The sequence below is a fragment of the Pseudochaenichthys georgianus genome, chromosome 22 (assembly GCF_902827115.2).
Source record: "Pseudochaenichthys georgianus chromosome 22, fPseGeo1.2, whole genome shotgun sequence".
NCBI lineage: Eukaryota > Metazoa > Chordata > Actinopteri > Perciformes > Channichthyidae > Pseudochaenichthys > Pseudochaenichthys georgianus.
The window spans coordinates 9,787,601-9,800,692 of NC_047524.1; the positions used below are offsets into that span (position 1 = coordinate 9,787,601).

Genomic DNA, 13,092 nt, shown 5'->3' on the forward strand with positions numbered 1-13,092 from the left:
TCACAAACTACCAAGCTGAAAAAACAATATTAAACATGTTTGTTTGAGTTTTTTTTGTGAGTTGTTAGAGGAGTATCCATTTTCCATAGGCCAAATGGACAAAGAAAAAACCCTCTGCATCTCATAAATGTCTTTCCCCCCAGTCCATATAAAACACAACTATGTTAACATGTAAACAATAACATCCTACAGTCCAGACAGACGACATTTTGTCTTAATTTTAGAAGAGCACAAGAATAAAATGTTCTTATTTTCCTTCTGTGGTGAAATGGGTATTTATAATGGGAGACCAATGTCTGGATACCCCACCATCTTTTCCTCCATAACTGTTCATTTTTGCAGCCAATCCATTTCCCCTCATGTGCAAAATGTCCATCTGGACCTCAGAGCAGCCTGCACTGCAGTGACCCAGCCCACTCAGGCACTGAACCCAGAATCAGTTAAATGCACTTTAAAGGTTTTCTAATCTTAATTTAGATGTAAGACTTGTGCCCTTGTATTTTTACCTTTTGGTGGCTTTTGGCTGTAATATCAAAGATGAGACAAACATTTGTTTTAAGCCACAGCATAACCACACGTGTTTCCAACAACATTAATGCCCCCTAAGGTTGACCATGAGAGGGAAAGAGAGGACATGATCCTTTTGGGTCCTCTCAGTGGTCACTGGTCATCGGGCACGGCCCAAATAGCAGCCAGTAACAGAGCAGCAGCCCCTCACAGTCACACCGTGAGTGAGAGACTGCTTCACATCTCTAACCAGATCAGAAAGAAGTTGGTGTGTTCCTCTGCACTGATACTTTTCACTGTATCCAGCAGTGCTTACAATGGGATTTAAATTAAATGCACAGATAATCGAAATTACAAGGCGGCGATATGGAAGGGAGGACATGGCAATTCTTCACGCAGCCACATAAAAGAGGAAAGGCTAGGTTTGTGGTTTTCTTGGATTTTCTGGGATCAGAGTTTATTTATATGAGTCAGAGGTTACACTTATACACTCAAAGTGAGAGCTTTCAAGTCAAAGTTTAATTCAAGTGTATCCTTTTAAGCCTTAGTTAAACGCTCTAAGACTTTCAACACACTCTATGCAACATTAAATGAGCACATATCTCAGATACTCAGTCAGAACAATAAAAAAGTCACGCAGGTAGTCTCTCATTAGGAGAGGAAAACTGAAGAAAACTTGGCAAAAGCATCACTCAGAGATAACCCCTTCCAACATACTCATAATTCACTATTATCTGCACTGTAATTAGTCACACGCACATGGCCAAAAACATACACCAAAAACTTGCAATCAGTCAAGCTAAATGCACAAGTTACTGTTGCGTCTCCCCTTACTCCTGTCCCAAAATGCTGAGCTATGGTTAGCCTTAATGACTAAATTACAACAAAAATAGACAAATACATCTTAAATGGCATACAACTTAATAATATGTGTTTAAGTTTATATAAAAGATTTCCATACTGCACTTGTGGACACACTGGGGTGTGTTATTATTTGGACAAAGGGATGATGTTGGTAAAAATTGATTTAATGTTCCATACACAGCACAGACCTGTCATTAGGGTCGCCTGTAAAATTAAGGGAAAAGACCCAAAACTCTACACTTCCTTAACCTACAGTATTTGCTTTTCATTTTTAAGCCTATAATTGTGATTTTATTTGTTTGCTCATAAATATATATCAATGCAGGGAACAGAATAAAAACACGTGCTGCCTCTTTTATGTTGACCTTCTATTTCCAGCTTTATGCAGACAAATATACACAGTCAGTGGAAACTGTGATGGCGGGGAATGCATACAGACTTAGAGGATGGTTCAATTCCCTCTGGTCATCAGGTTGACCACGGGTGGTTTCCATGTTAAACACCACTGTCTGATCAGTGAATATATGTCCCTGAGTGTCCTCCACTTCAGAGCTATTGCTGTCTACAATGTCTCTAGGAAATGGCTCAGACATGCCGCCCTAAAAAAGTGCATTGCTTGCTCTTTTGTGTTCTGAAACCAGTCATTTACACAATGTATTTTCTTTTTTCTAATCATGGAAAGTGTCTGGTCCAACATCCATGAATGTAATCCTTGTACACAAAGTTTGTCTTGATGACACAGTGTAATCTGCAAAAATAATCAGGTAGGAAGCAGACACTTATCCAACTTGAAATGAATGTGATTCTCCAGAGAGCAGAAATGCACTTAATTGCACACACAGACAATACATTGCTGCATCTGAGTTCTTAAGATGATTTGAAGTCAGTGCAGTTTGTATGCATCAGGTCACCATGGAGGTTACAGACAAACTGTGGCTCTGCGAGGTCTCTCTGACAAACCTTACACTTTTGCCCCTTGTCTAGTCTGAATGTTGTTTTTGAGGCCTGCATCTGCATGGAAGCGAGATAAAAAGCAACAGGGTTAGGAAAAAAGGCAACAAGAATAAACACAATTAGGGAGCAAAACATATGTGAAATAGTCATTAACTTACCCATATGACCTTGTGCCGCATGAGCTCTGCTTGGCCCAAAGCCTTTTGCACCCTCGACATCCGCCTCTGGTGGAAAGTCTCTCTGAGGGATCTCACTAAGAACTGAGAGACCAGTTGAACAGACCAGGAGTCAGGCAGCAGCTGGAGGATCTGCTCTGCTGCAAAGACCAGAGGGTTGTGGTTCAGCAGATCCACGGCAGTGCTGGTGAGGTCTTCTGAGCTCAGGTAGATTTGGAGCAGGGTGAGCAGCAGGGTCTGTCTGAGCTGGGGGTCCCGGCCCTGGGCGGCCCGGCAGCAGAAGGCCTCTGCAGCCTGGAAGTCTCCTTCCTGGTGAACAAGCACCTTCAGAGCCTGGGAGTGTTCACCAGCCCTACCCAGGAGAATGGCTTCCTCCATGTGCAAGTTTGCTGACTTAACTCTCTCTGCAAGTAGAATAATGCAATATAATTTAGTAGCAATTCATTATCTTATGAGATAACATTTCCATTATGAGTTTATTTACTCATACGGCACCCAACACACCATATACAGTGGAGACGTCATAGAATTTGGATTCCCAGAGCAGCTGCTGCAACTTCTCTCTGGTCTTCCTCAAATCTGCTTCCTCTTCCTCCTGTAGCATCTCAGTAACATATGCCAGGGCCAGACGGTTGTGATGTCTACTCTCCTGGGGGAAGATTACACCAATTATGTCTCAGTGTAGTTAATAAAGGAGTCAGGGATATTAGATGATCTGGCTGCTGCTGTACACACCTCACTGTTTAAATCGTAGATTAAAAACTCAAGGTACAAAAGCATCGCCAGCGGGTATTTCTCCAAGAGAGCAAGGACGTCTTGTGTCTTGAATCGGTCATCTGGTGGACACTTGATGAAGATCTGCACCCCTATCTTTTTCAGATAAAGAAAGGCTGTTATAAGACATTTCATTAGCAGTCATTGTTGTATAAGTAAATCAATGTTGTTAATGGATGGTATTTTGCTGTGTGTTTAAAGCTGTAACACATAGTTTTATTGCATAGCAACTCTGCCCTCTGCTGTTAAGTTGAAAGCATGAAAAAGGCACCTCCTGGTTTTTTTGAAGAGTCCAGTCTGAAAATGTCCACACAACATCTTTGTCCTGCAGTTGACTGAGAGTCTGAACTATGTGTCCGTAAACATCTGAGCAAGAGGGGTCTTTGTGGAAGCCATCAGCAATTTTCACCCAAGTCTGGAAGCAAAAAACAGGCAAAACATGTTAATTAATGCCAATAAATTGTCAATACATTGAATACGTTTATGGGGAAACAATACCTTAATTGCATCAATTAGATTTCCATGGCTTTGATAGAGGGTACCTAGTGCAAATAATCTGTATATAAAAAGAGATCAAACAGCAAATGGTCCATAAATGAGACACAATGTCTGTCTGCCTGTTTTTTTCAAAATAATTGGTAATTTAACAAAAAAAACACATCTATACTATCACATCATCTACTCAACAAATGATCATGTTTTACCTGTTGTGCTGCTCCAATACAGGAACACACTGGTCCAGCCTGCACTCATTGGCTAATGCCACAAGCTGCTGCAGGTTTTCAGAGTCTCCCAGTTCTACGTACAGCCTCAGGAGGGCGCAGTCCACCTCCTTACTGCACCTCAGGCCTAGCTCAGTCCCCTTTACTGCTCTGAGAAAATCTCCCAGGAAGGCTAGGTAATGATGAAATGTGCTCCTGTCTCCCTGCCAGAGCACCTGGAGATCTCTGCCCTTGTTCGGCTGATCGAGCTGGGATTGAAAGTCTTCGCTGAGACACGACTGCATGTCGGGGTAGAGGTGGATGATTTCTCTGGGGTCAAGCTCACCTGTACTGTTCAAGAAGGTAATGAGTATTGCTTTTTGTTGGATCTCATTTGGTAGAAAAGAGCCAGTATTCACAAAACCCACTTATTACTGCACAGTGTGTTCTGATTTATTGAGTGTGCATGCTTTGAATTTCGAGTGTCGTATAAGGGTTTTTATTCTCACATGAATAGATCTTTGGCCTCGGAAAAACCCTCCTGGTAAAAATGAACAAACCCAGCCAGGCAAGTGATGGCCTTCAGCAGATCCTGCCAGGAAAAAAAGAATGGTAACATAAAATTAGGCACATAATTGGCATGACATATTTAAATATTGTCGTAATCATTGAGGAGAAAAACTGTCTTTAAATAATGAGGGCAATCTGTTGCAATTAGTAGATGAAAAAATCACAAAACCAGGCCAATAATAAGGACTGACTAATCACTTTTTTAATTCCAACATCCTCCCCTCTAACCTGTTACCTGGCACACACTGTACTAAATCTTAAACACCATCAGGTGCATTCATCCAGCTGGGATACACCTACAGTATCAGCAGGCAACAATGTAGTCTGTCTACCCATTTGGATCCTAGTGTAATCTGTTCTTCAGTGATCTGTAGGAAATTGTAGCAGCACTGAAAATATGCAGAAAAAGTCGAGATATCATTTAAATTGTTTCTTAGGCAAGTGTTTTGGAGTAAAATAGATATTCCCCTAATAGAAACAACCTATATGTTATATGTTTGGACATTATAAAAGGTGACTAAGCTCTTAAAGTTAGCTTTTAGCAACATTTGTTAATCCAAGCCTTTTTAATCTAGTACAGCACACTCACAATTTAAATGTTCATCCAGACTGAAATACTTCTTGCAATGCTGGATCGACTGCCATTTAATTCAGACATTCATGTTCCCAAGAGGAAAAATCCAACCAGTTCCAGGTTTTTACTTATCCTTGGAGATATTTCAACATCTTGTACAATGGATCGGCACACAATTTACACAGTAGTGTATAGAGACAGTTATGGTTCCCTGACCAGTTATGCTTGTGAATTTGGTGATTCCATGTCATATTTTAACTATAAATTTGACATTTGTAGTTTTGGGAAAAATATTTCAACTGGATTGATCAAACATTCCCTTTGTTTCTCTGTGTTTGCGGGCTTTTGTGTTCCATGTGCTCCTCTGTTTTCTCTGTGTGTTATTGTGTTCCTTGCCGAACTCTCCAGGCTCCCTGATTGCAAAGCTGATTCTCTCATCACCTCTCCAGTAACTCAACCCCTCCTTTTCACACATTCAGTGCCAGATTGTTGTTTATGTTATTGTGGTAGCTAATCCCAGGCTCATTTTCCAATTGAATATTCTCAGTTACAGTAGTTCCCTCATATATAACACTTGAATACATGTATTTTGGTCTCCTGTGCTTCAGGATACCAGCCTTCCTTTCTGCTTAATCCTGATACTGCCCCTCGCAACCTAAGTTCACCAACGGCCAAGCCATCTCCTTTTTGGTTTAATTAATCTCATCTCCTCTTAAAGGTCCCCTATTATACTGTTTGTCATCAATATATTATAGGTCTCAGATATATACAAAACATGTCTGTGAAGTGTTTGGCTCGAAATACCAAACGGATCGTGTATTGTAGCATTACCCATAAACCCCTCTGTTTCAGCCCTGTTTGAAAAGTGCAGATTCTCTGTCTGTTACTTTAGATGAAAATAAGGAGCCCCTCCCCACGCCCCTCTGAGAGATATTTGGTTAAAAAGAACACAATGGTGCTCTAGGAGGAGATTCAGGTGATAAGGTGGGGGGGTTACCTTGGTTGGTTATTGGTTAATGGTTACACAAGCCAACAAATCGTTATGACATCATAAAGTGGCCAAAATCTGATCAGCTCTTTTTCAGACAGGTTTTTATAGAAATGGATCAGGACAAAAATAGAGGGAATCTTTTTTCCTGACACTTTCAGAATCTCTTTACAAAGAGGGGACACATGTTTATGTATAAAAGACATGAACAAGTGGATTTTGCATAATAGGTGACCTTTAAGTGCATTACACTAAATCTAATAAACACCATCTGCTTTTTTATGCTCTTGGGTCCCATAGAGAGCTAAACCAATACAAAATAAAGGACAGAAGAAAGGAGAAACACTATAAATGTGTCTTTGTCATTTCATTGAAGTTCACCTTGTATGAGTCAAGTGGACAATACCCTTGAACTCCATCCAGCAGCAGTAAGGCCTCCTCGATCCTTTCATGCCTAACAAGTGCCTGGATCTGCTCTTCGATTGGCACCAGGCGCAGGCTGAAAATGTCTCTCTCTGTGAACACTAGAACACCATCTGAGGGGAGATTTGTTTTGGGGATTCAGAGACACTCAGCGAGTAGGAAAAGTAGGTGCAAGGATGATTGACTGATTCAGTGCAAACTGAGACAGACACAGCGACATCTTCAAAAACAAAGCCACAATTTGACAGCTTCTCAGTTTGCAATATGCCAGGATTGGGTGTTGAAATTATGTTGTCTGGTTTACCTGATGTGGAAAGTAGTCCCTTTGCTCCAGTGAGACTCACAGTCTGTTTTCGCTGTTGGTCCACCATGCTGTAGACTGACAGCACTTGGGGCTGTAGGGTCAGGATGTAGGGGAAACACACTCCGGCTGCCAACACCTCCTGAGGCCACTGCAGGGGGGGGCGCTGGCATATCCCTGTCTTCATCACAAACATGCCTGAGGGATTACGGAGTAATGAGAATTTGGCAGAATAAATATCCCCTGGCTAGATGGAAATATGGGAGAGTGATATGAGATGATTAACTGTATTGCTGTCCATGAAAGGGAGCATTTAATGCCAGAGAGAGCCTGCAGAACAGCATGTACCACACACATTTGGCTTACCCAAAGATTCAGGCCCGTTCAGGAGGAATTCCCCTCGTCCCACTGAGGTAACAAAGACACACTGCCTGCTGTGATTGTGAGGAAAAAGCTCCTGGCTGCTCCCAGTCCGGATATCACAGAGAAGGTACCTGTCGCTGGTAGCTACACACACACTGGTGCCATCCACTGCCAAGGCCCTAGGGTCGTAGAGCAGTGGGACTTCCTTTACGACGTCCCACCTGTCCACTCCCACCACGTGGATCCGGATCAGCTTCCTGCGGCTGGAGGAAGTCACCATCTCCACACATTGTGCCTGGGCTGACGGCATCGAGTCGCATACCTCAAACAAAGACACATGCTGGATCTTCTTCAGGCCAGGAACGGGCTCTAAGGAGAACATGTTGAGGGCAGTAATGCTCCGGTCCCACAGGACCAGCAGATGGTTGTAAAGTGGGACTACCCTCAGTTGGGTTACTTGGTTGCTTGAGCCCAGTTTTCTTGCCCTACCTTCTCTAGTTTTGCTCTGGCCAGATCCCAGGTCTGTGCTACTTGAAAGGATGAGATGCTGGACTGTTGCATCTTTGGTCCCTATATACACATGTGGGTCACAGCACGCAATGCACTGGATGCTGGATTTGTCCTTTTCTTTTGGAGCTGATGGCTTTTCAAAAACGTGTGTTTGTTTAAATGCTCTAAAAGCCATTGCAAATATTTAAGTGTGATTGACTCCTGTGAGGTTTGCTATCCTGGCTCCAAAATGGTGGAATGAGCTCCCCATTGACATCAGGACAGCAGAAAGCTTACACACCTTCCGGCGCAGACTGAAAACTCATCTCTTTCGACTCCACTTCGAGCGATAGAACTATTAACAAAGCACTTATATACTAATAAAGGGCTGGCTTATCTAAAGCCAGTTGAGTAGCACTTGAAATGTTTTTGCTCTATGAAGCCTGATGTACTTATATGATTCTGTTTTCTTCAAGTTTGTATTTTGTTGGTCGAACGCACTTATAGTAAGTCGCTTTGGATAAAAGCGTCAGCTAAATGCAATGTAATGTAATACAAAATGTATGTGCCTATATTAAAGATTTAGATCTTCTGTCAAATATATCAAATAAGACATCCCTACCTCTCTGCTGTTCCCCCTTCCTCTCTGGTGTTCCCCCTGCCTCTTTGATTCCTCCACAAGTGTGTGAAGTGTAAAGTAGTCTCACCTCCCCATGTGACTAAATCCTGACAGGAAATCTATGTCAGCATTTTTACGCCGCTCATCCTGCCCTGTGAGAACACTTACGCAACTCTTTCAACGGCTTCACCAAGAAAACCAACTTTTACAAGTGTCTAAACTATGCTGAGGAAGACACATATTTTGAGGTGTCCACATTTACGGTCACATGTATTTTTGTCTTGTGCATGGAACAAAGTGGTGTCTTTGGTTAGTAGATAATGTACAAGCAGAAGAGAAAGTGATCAGCTGATCATACCATATATGGTCGATCTCGGTTTGTTGACAACATGAATGAGCTGGGTGTGATGAGGTCGAGAGGCAACAAAAACACACTTGAGGTTTGTTTTCAGCAATGATTGTCTGAATAGTGATGGTTGTAAAAAGACGTGGTTTCAAACCTACCATCACAGCTATATTTGTAACGTTGAACTTTGTGCCCATCCTTAACCTAGAGACTCCTCCTCTGGATGGTGTCTTTGAAGCAGAATAAGAAATATTAGCATAAGAACCAGCAGGCCTATGATATCCACAGGTATTGGAACAACCAAGAAGCATAAATCATGCATAATGTTATGTTTCTGCAGTGTGAATACATTGATCCAGGTAAACATATCACAGTAAGTAAACAGCAGCAAAATGTGTAATCAAAATCAGACCTGTGGAAAAGCAAAGCATATTTTGGGGGTGCTACTAACAATTATTTTTCATCATGAATCAAACTTGTGATTATGTTGTTGATCGTTGGATAAATCAGCAAATTATTATCTTGTACATTCAATGTAAGATAATAATAATAATTCAAATGAGTCTCAAAGTCCAAAGGGACATCTTCAAAACCTTTTTTTTTTTTAAAAATCCGATCCACATACCAAAATCCAAAGATACTCAGTTTACTGTCATACGAGACAAAAAAAGTATAAAATCCTAACTCCTAAGAATCTATAACAAACACATGTTTGAGATTTCTTTGAGAGTTTTTATTTTAACAAACAAAGAGAACATTCTTCAACCGTGGAGCAATGGCAGCCTAACATTAAAGATATATGTCTATCCTTATGGAGACAGCCAAGTTTTGGTGTGGGCAACGTGAGAGAACTAATGGTAATTTATGACCCAAAATAAGCACCTGACATTTATAGTTTGTTTATAGACCAGGCATGCAAAGGAGAACAGGAGCTCTTGTTGGTTTAAGAATAAAGCTGTGACCTTCTCATGGAAAGGTCACTTCTCCCTGCCGCAGTCGGTGCATAAGATGTTGTCTCGCTGGGTGAGGAAGCCGCGGCCCACCAGCGACACAGAGCACTCAACGCAGGAGAAACACTCGCTGTGCCACTGACGCTCCTCGAAAGAGATATACTTGGCTCCTGCCAGACCTGCACACATCAAGCAAAGATACATGAATGGTATAATGTGCAGGTTAATGCAAGATCTTCATCTTAGTAACCTGACAAGTATGAGTAAGGAAAACTGCATGTCAGAGTGCATGAAAACATGAGCACAGCAATGACTCACTGGTGATGGGCTTGGTGCAGCCCACACACTTCTTTGCATAGAGGTTGCTGAAGCATTCGAGGCAGTAGGGGTAGTTCTCCCTGGAGGTGAAGCGCTGACCGGGCAGCTGCTTCTTGCAGCTGATGCACAGGAAACACTCACGGTGCCAGGGTTTGTCTTGGTAGGTCACTCCACCTGTTGTTATTGCCTGAAGGTAACACAAATCCATGGGTGAGAGTGACACTATGCACCTTTTTTACACTGCTCCTAGTACTAGGATGGGTTAAATGCAGAGGTCAAATGTCACTGTGTGCATGTATGTGAGACCATTAAAGAGGGTTTCATCCTCCACATACTCTATATATATCGATGTGAGTGTTAGATTAAAAACAGTCAGGGGGATTGACTGCAGCGGTCAAATACAATTAGATGTAACCTTACCTTCTTACAAGCACAGCACTGGTAGGCAAACTGCTTCTCGAAGCAGGGCACACAGAAGTAGCCGTTATCTTTTGGGATGAAGGACTTGGTTCCTATTGGCTGCTGGCAGCGGTGGCACAGGAAGCAGGTTTCATGCCAGCTGTTCCCCTTGTATTCCATTTTACGGGCTCCTGGCACAGGGGAGCAGAGCAGCTTAGTCAGCATATGGTACCTCTATGACACAAGCACAGTGTGGCCCAAAATAGCCCTGCGTCATGGGTAGGAAGTGGACAATCTTAATTATCTTGGATCCAATTGTTGGGGAGGAAAAAATGGCATGACTGTAGGGTTTTAACTGTTTGTATATAGATATTAATTAGTTGTAGGCAATTCATTTCTGCACTTATTTCCACACATATACAAGCCAACATTTGTTAGAAAGTCCTTAAAGCACTCAGTCATTTTTGAAATGGCAACATCTGAATCTCCATTACAACTGGGCAAACTCCATCGACTGAGGAAGATTGTGTGATAAACTGTTTCCACGGTCAATAATAAACTTTCAATCCCAACTTTTAGATATTTTTCCTTTGTTAAAAAACTAGACTGAGTGTTTTCTCCTGTATTCCTGTGCTGCCTTTTGCGCCTTTACCCATTTACGCACATGCTCTGAATCAGCCACGTTAGTTTTCCAGCCATTCAGCTACCTGCCTGCTCTCCTGCCTAATTACCCCATTTCCCTCACCTGAGCTGCACTCTTTAAATCAATATTGGTCTCTTACTAACCTTAATTCACTCACACGTGTACACGTACATCCCAACAATAGATAAATTGTCCAAATGATGTTTAAATTAACTGAGATAGCTACAATAACCACTGAGTACTGACAAAAGGTTTAGCAAACTAATCAGCACACAGTGTAGTCAATCATGCTGTAATTAAAGGAATAGCTTGACATTTAGAGACTTATGCTTCTATGCTTTTTTGCCCCCTTCAGAACTAAGGTACTTGTATAACAAAATGACAACATAATTTATCATCATCAACCCTATTGATCGCCATCATTATACCTGGCATGACGGTTTTCTTGCAGCTGGTGCACTTGGAAGAATAATCGTTGGCGTAGCATTCAGTGCAGAGCAACAAATCATCCTTAGCCGCAAAGGCCTTTTCCACCAGAGAGCGGCTGCACTTCGCACATTTGAAACACTTCTCATGCCAGTGGCGATCCTTGTAGGACATGTCCTGTTGTTGATATTTAACACATTATTTATTTTACTTGTGGAAACTCTGTAAAATAGGATATTCATTAGGACGTTCTTGTAGAAATAATGAGTTTGTGTTTTTTCAAGGGTCAAAATGTGATTTAAACACATTAAAATATTCATCACACTTAGATGATATTGTAAATAAATAGCATACGTTATTATTTTAGACATTACTTATTATCAAAAGCCATCCCCCTCCTTACCTTGCAGTCACAGCCAATAGCCAAAGAGCAACCCTCACAGCAGTTAGCAAACAGGTTCTCATAGCACTTAGTGCAGTACTGCGTGTCCTCTTTCATTATGTACTTCTTCCCCAGCAGGGAGTCCTTGCAGTAATGGCAGTCGAAACGCTCCATGATGGACATTGTTGTTTGGTTTTCTTAGCTGTAGGTCAAAGAGAGCAGGAGGAATACAAATTGGACAATGAAGAAAGATTGAAAGTGCCCTCTAATAGTCCTAATCTCCCCTCTCATCAAGCAAGTAAAGAGGCCAAGCAATTGTTCACTTCTTTCAAAAGAATCTGAGCAGTGCTGTGTTAAAGTAGTCTCTACCTCGGCTGATATGTGGCGAGGTTGGACTGCAGAGAGCGAACAGTCCAGGCACAGCGATGGGGCAGGGAGGAAAAGGGGTGAGGCAGGATTAGGGGTATCCACGAAGGGGGGATCTTCTATAAATACTAACCCTCTTATTAGCGATAATCTCTGGGGAGAATGGACATGCTCCACTACATCATTCTGTACCTTTTAAGGGAGCTGATGGTGCACAGAGCGCTACGCCTGATTCAATCATTGTTGTTCATTCAGGGAATGTGTAAAACACAATGTGTAATGCAGGTTTAGGACTAAAAGATGACACTCTACAATTAAATTAATATCAGTGCCCAACTGTTTTATCAATGTCCCATAAATAAACACAATATTTTTCCTTTTCACACACTAATATCACTTTGTATATTAATGCCAATGTTCAGCAATTTGGATGCTGACGTGTTGGACGCACTTATGGCCTTTGTCAGTGGCAGCTACAGAACAAGCAGTTGCAGATGGCTTATGATAGGTGCCAGGTACTGAACTATTGCTATTGAGAAAGCATTGGCAGCCCTTCAAGAGGGAAGCTGCAGGCTGTGGATGTCCAATTCATCTGTAGCAAAATAATGGAGGAGGAACAGACATTGAAGTTTGATGGTGACCATCCTGCCGAAAACAATGGACTTGTCATTTAATTAAAAATACAGATTTAGTGTGTTGTTCTGTATCAAAAGATGATACACAATACAAATCACAAGGTTACAAATATTCCGTTTGTTGCTTGTAGCTGGCTTTGGTTGCATGGTGTTCAACAGTGAGTGTCGAGAGCAAAAGAGGAAGAACTAATTGGCCGAAATGCAATCTCAGAACCCAACCAGCTATCACTTGAAGACAGAAATGTTGCTTTTTATCTGCCTGGCTTCTTTGGAACAATCTGATTATAGAATTTTTCTTTCAACTCCAACTTTTCTCAATTTGCT

At 41.8% G+C, this 13,092-nt stretch overlaps 2 protein-coding genes across 4 annotated transcripts; both read right to left on the reverse strand.

Annotated features, from left to right (window-relative positions):
• Nucleotides 1–930: 930 nt before the first annotated feature.
• Nucleotides 931–8,349, reverse strand: LOC117467704 (transforming growth factor-beta receptor-associated protein 1). Of its 2 annotated transcripts, XM_034111528.1 has the most exons (12): nucleotides 8,307–8,347; nucleotides 7,199–7,517; nucleotides 6,836–7,030; nucleotides 6,490–6,644; nucleotides 4,486–4,568; nucleotides 3,980–4,327; nucleotides 3,774–3,831; nucleotides 3,547–3,690; nucleotides 3,237–3,371; nucleotides 3,006–3,150; nucleotides 2,484–2,905; nucleotides 931–2,382 (listed from the first exon to the last, which is right to left on the reverse strand). In XM_034111528.1, the coding sequence occupies exons 2-12, from the start codon at nucleotides 7,503–7,505 to the stop codon at nucleotides 2,239–2,241; spliced, it is 2,136 nt and encodes a 711-aa protein (XP_033967419.1). In that variant the 5' UTR covers nucleotides 7,506–7,517; nucleotides 8,307–8,347; the 3' UTR covers nucleotides 931–2,238. The 2 variants fall into 2 exon arrangements, with proteins under 2 accessions (XP_033967419.1, XP_033967418.1); XM_034111527.2 differs by having other exon boundaries at nucleotides 7,199–8,349.
• A 1,062-nt stretch (nucleotides 8,350–9,411) lies between these two features.
• Nucleotides 9,412–12,245, reverse strand: fhl5 (four and a half LIM domains 5). Of its 2 annotated transcripts, XM_034111651.1 has the most exons (6): nucleotides 12,137–12,245; nucleotides 11,789–11,969; nucleotides 11,388–11,562; nucleotides 10,338–10,507; nucleotides 9,918–10,104; nucleotides 9,412–9,778 (listed from the first exon to the last, which is right to left on the reverse strand). In XM_034111651.1, the coding sequence occupies exons 2-6, from the start codon at nucleotides 11,948–11,950 to the stop codon at nucleotides 9,627–9,629; spliced, it is 846 nt and encodes a 281-aa protein (XP_033967542.1). In that variant the 5' UTR covers nucleotides 11,951–11,969; nucleotides 12,137–12,245; the 3' UTR covers nucleotides 9,412–9,626. The 2 variants fall into 2 exon arrangements, with proteins under 2 accessions (XP_033967542.1, XP_033967543.1); XM_034111652.1 differs by lacking the exon at nucleotides 12,137–12,245 and having other exon boundaries at nucleotides 11,789–12,127.
• Between the last annotated feature and the right edge of the window lie 847 nt (nucleotides 12,246–13,092).

Bases quoted from the DNA above. Each gene is read 5' to 3' on its own strand.
- LOC117467704 (XM_034111527.2), bottom strand. From the start codon at position 7,880: ATGGCTTTTAGAGCATTTAAACAAACACACGTTTTTGAAAAGCCATCA. The intron at 3,691-3,773 runs GTATTGTTTCCC...TTTTGCTTCCAG, and splicing joins ATCTAATTGATGCAATTAAG to ACTTGGGTGAAAATTGCTGA. The intron at 2,906-3,005 runs GTGTGTTGGGTG...TTCTACTTGCAG, and splicing joins TGACGTCTCCACTGTATATG to AGAGAGTTAAGTCAGCAAAC.
- fhl5 (XM_034111651.1), bottom strand. From the start codon at position 11,950: ATGTCCATCATGGAGCGTTTCGACTGCCATTACTGCAAGGACTCCCTG. The intron at 10,105-10,337 runs GTAAGGTTACAT...TGTTACCTTCAG, and splicing joins AGTGCTGTGCTTGTAAGAAG to GCAATAACAACAGGTGGAGT. The intron at 9,779-9,917 runs GTGAGTCATTGC...TGATGTGTGCAG, and splicing joins CTGCACCAAGCCCATCACCA to GTCTGGCAGGAGCCAAGTAT.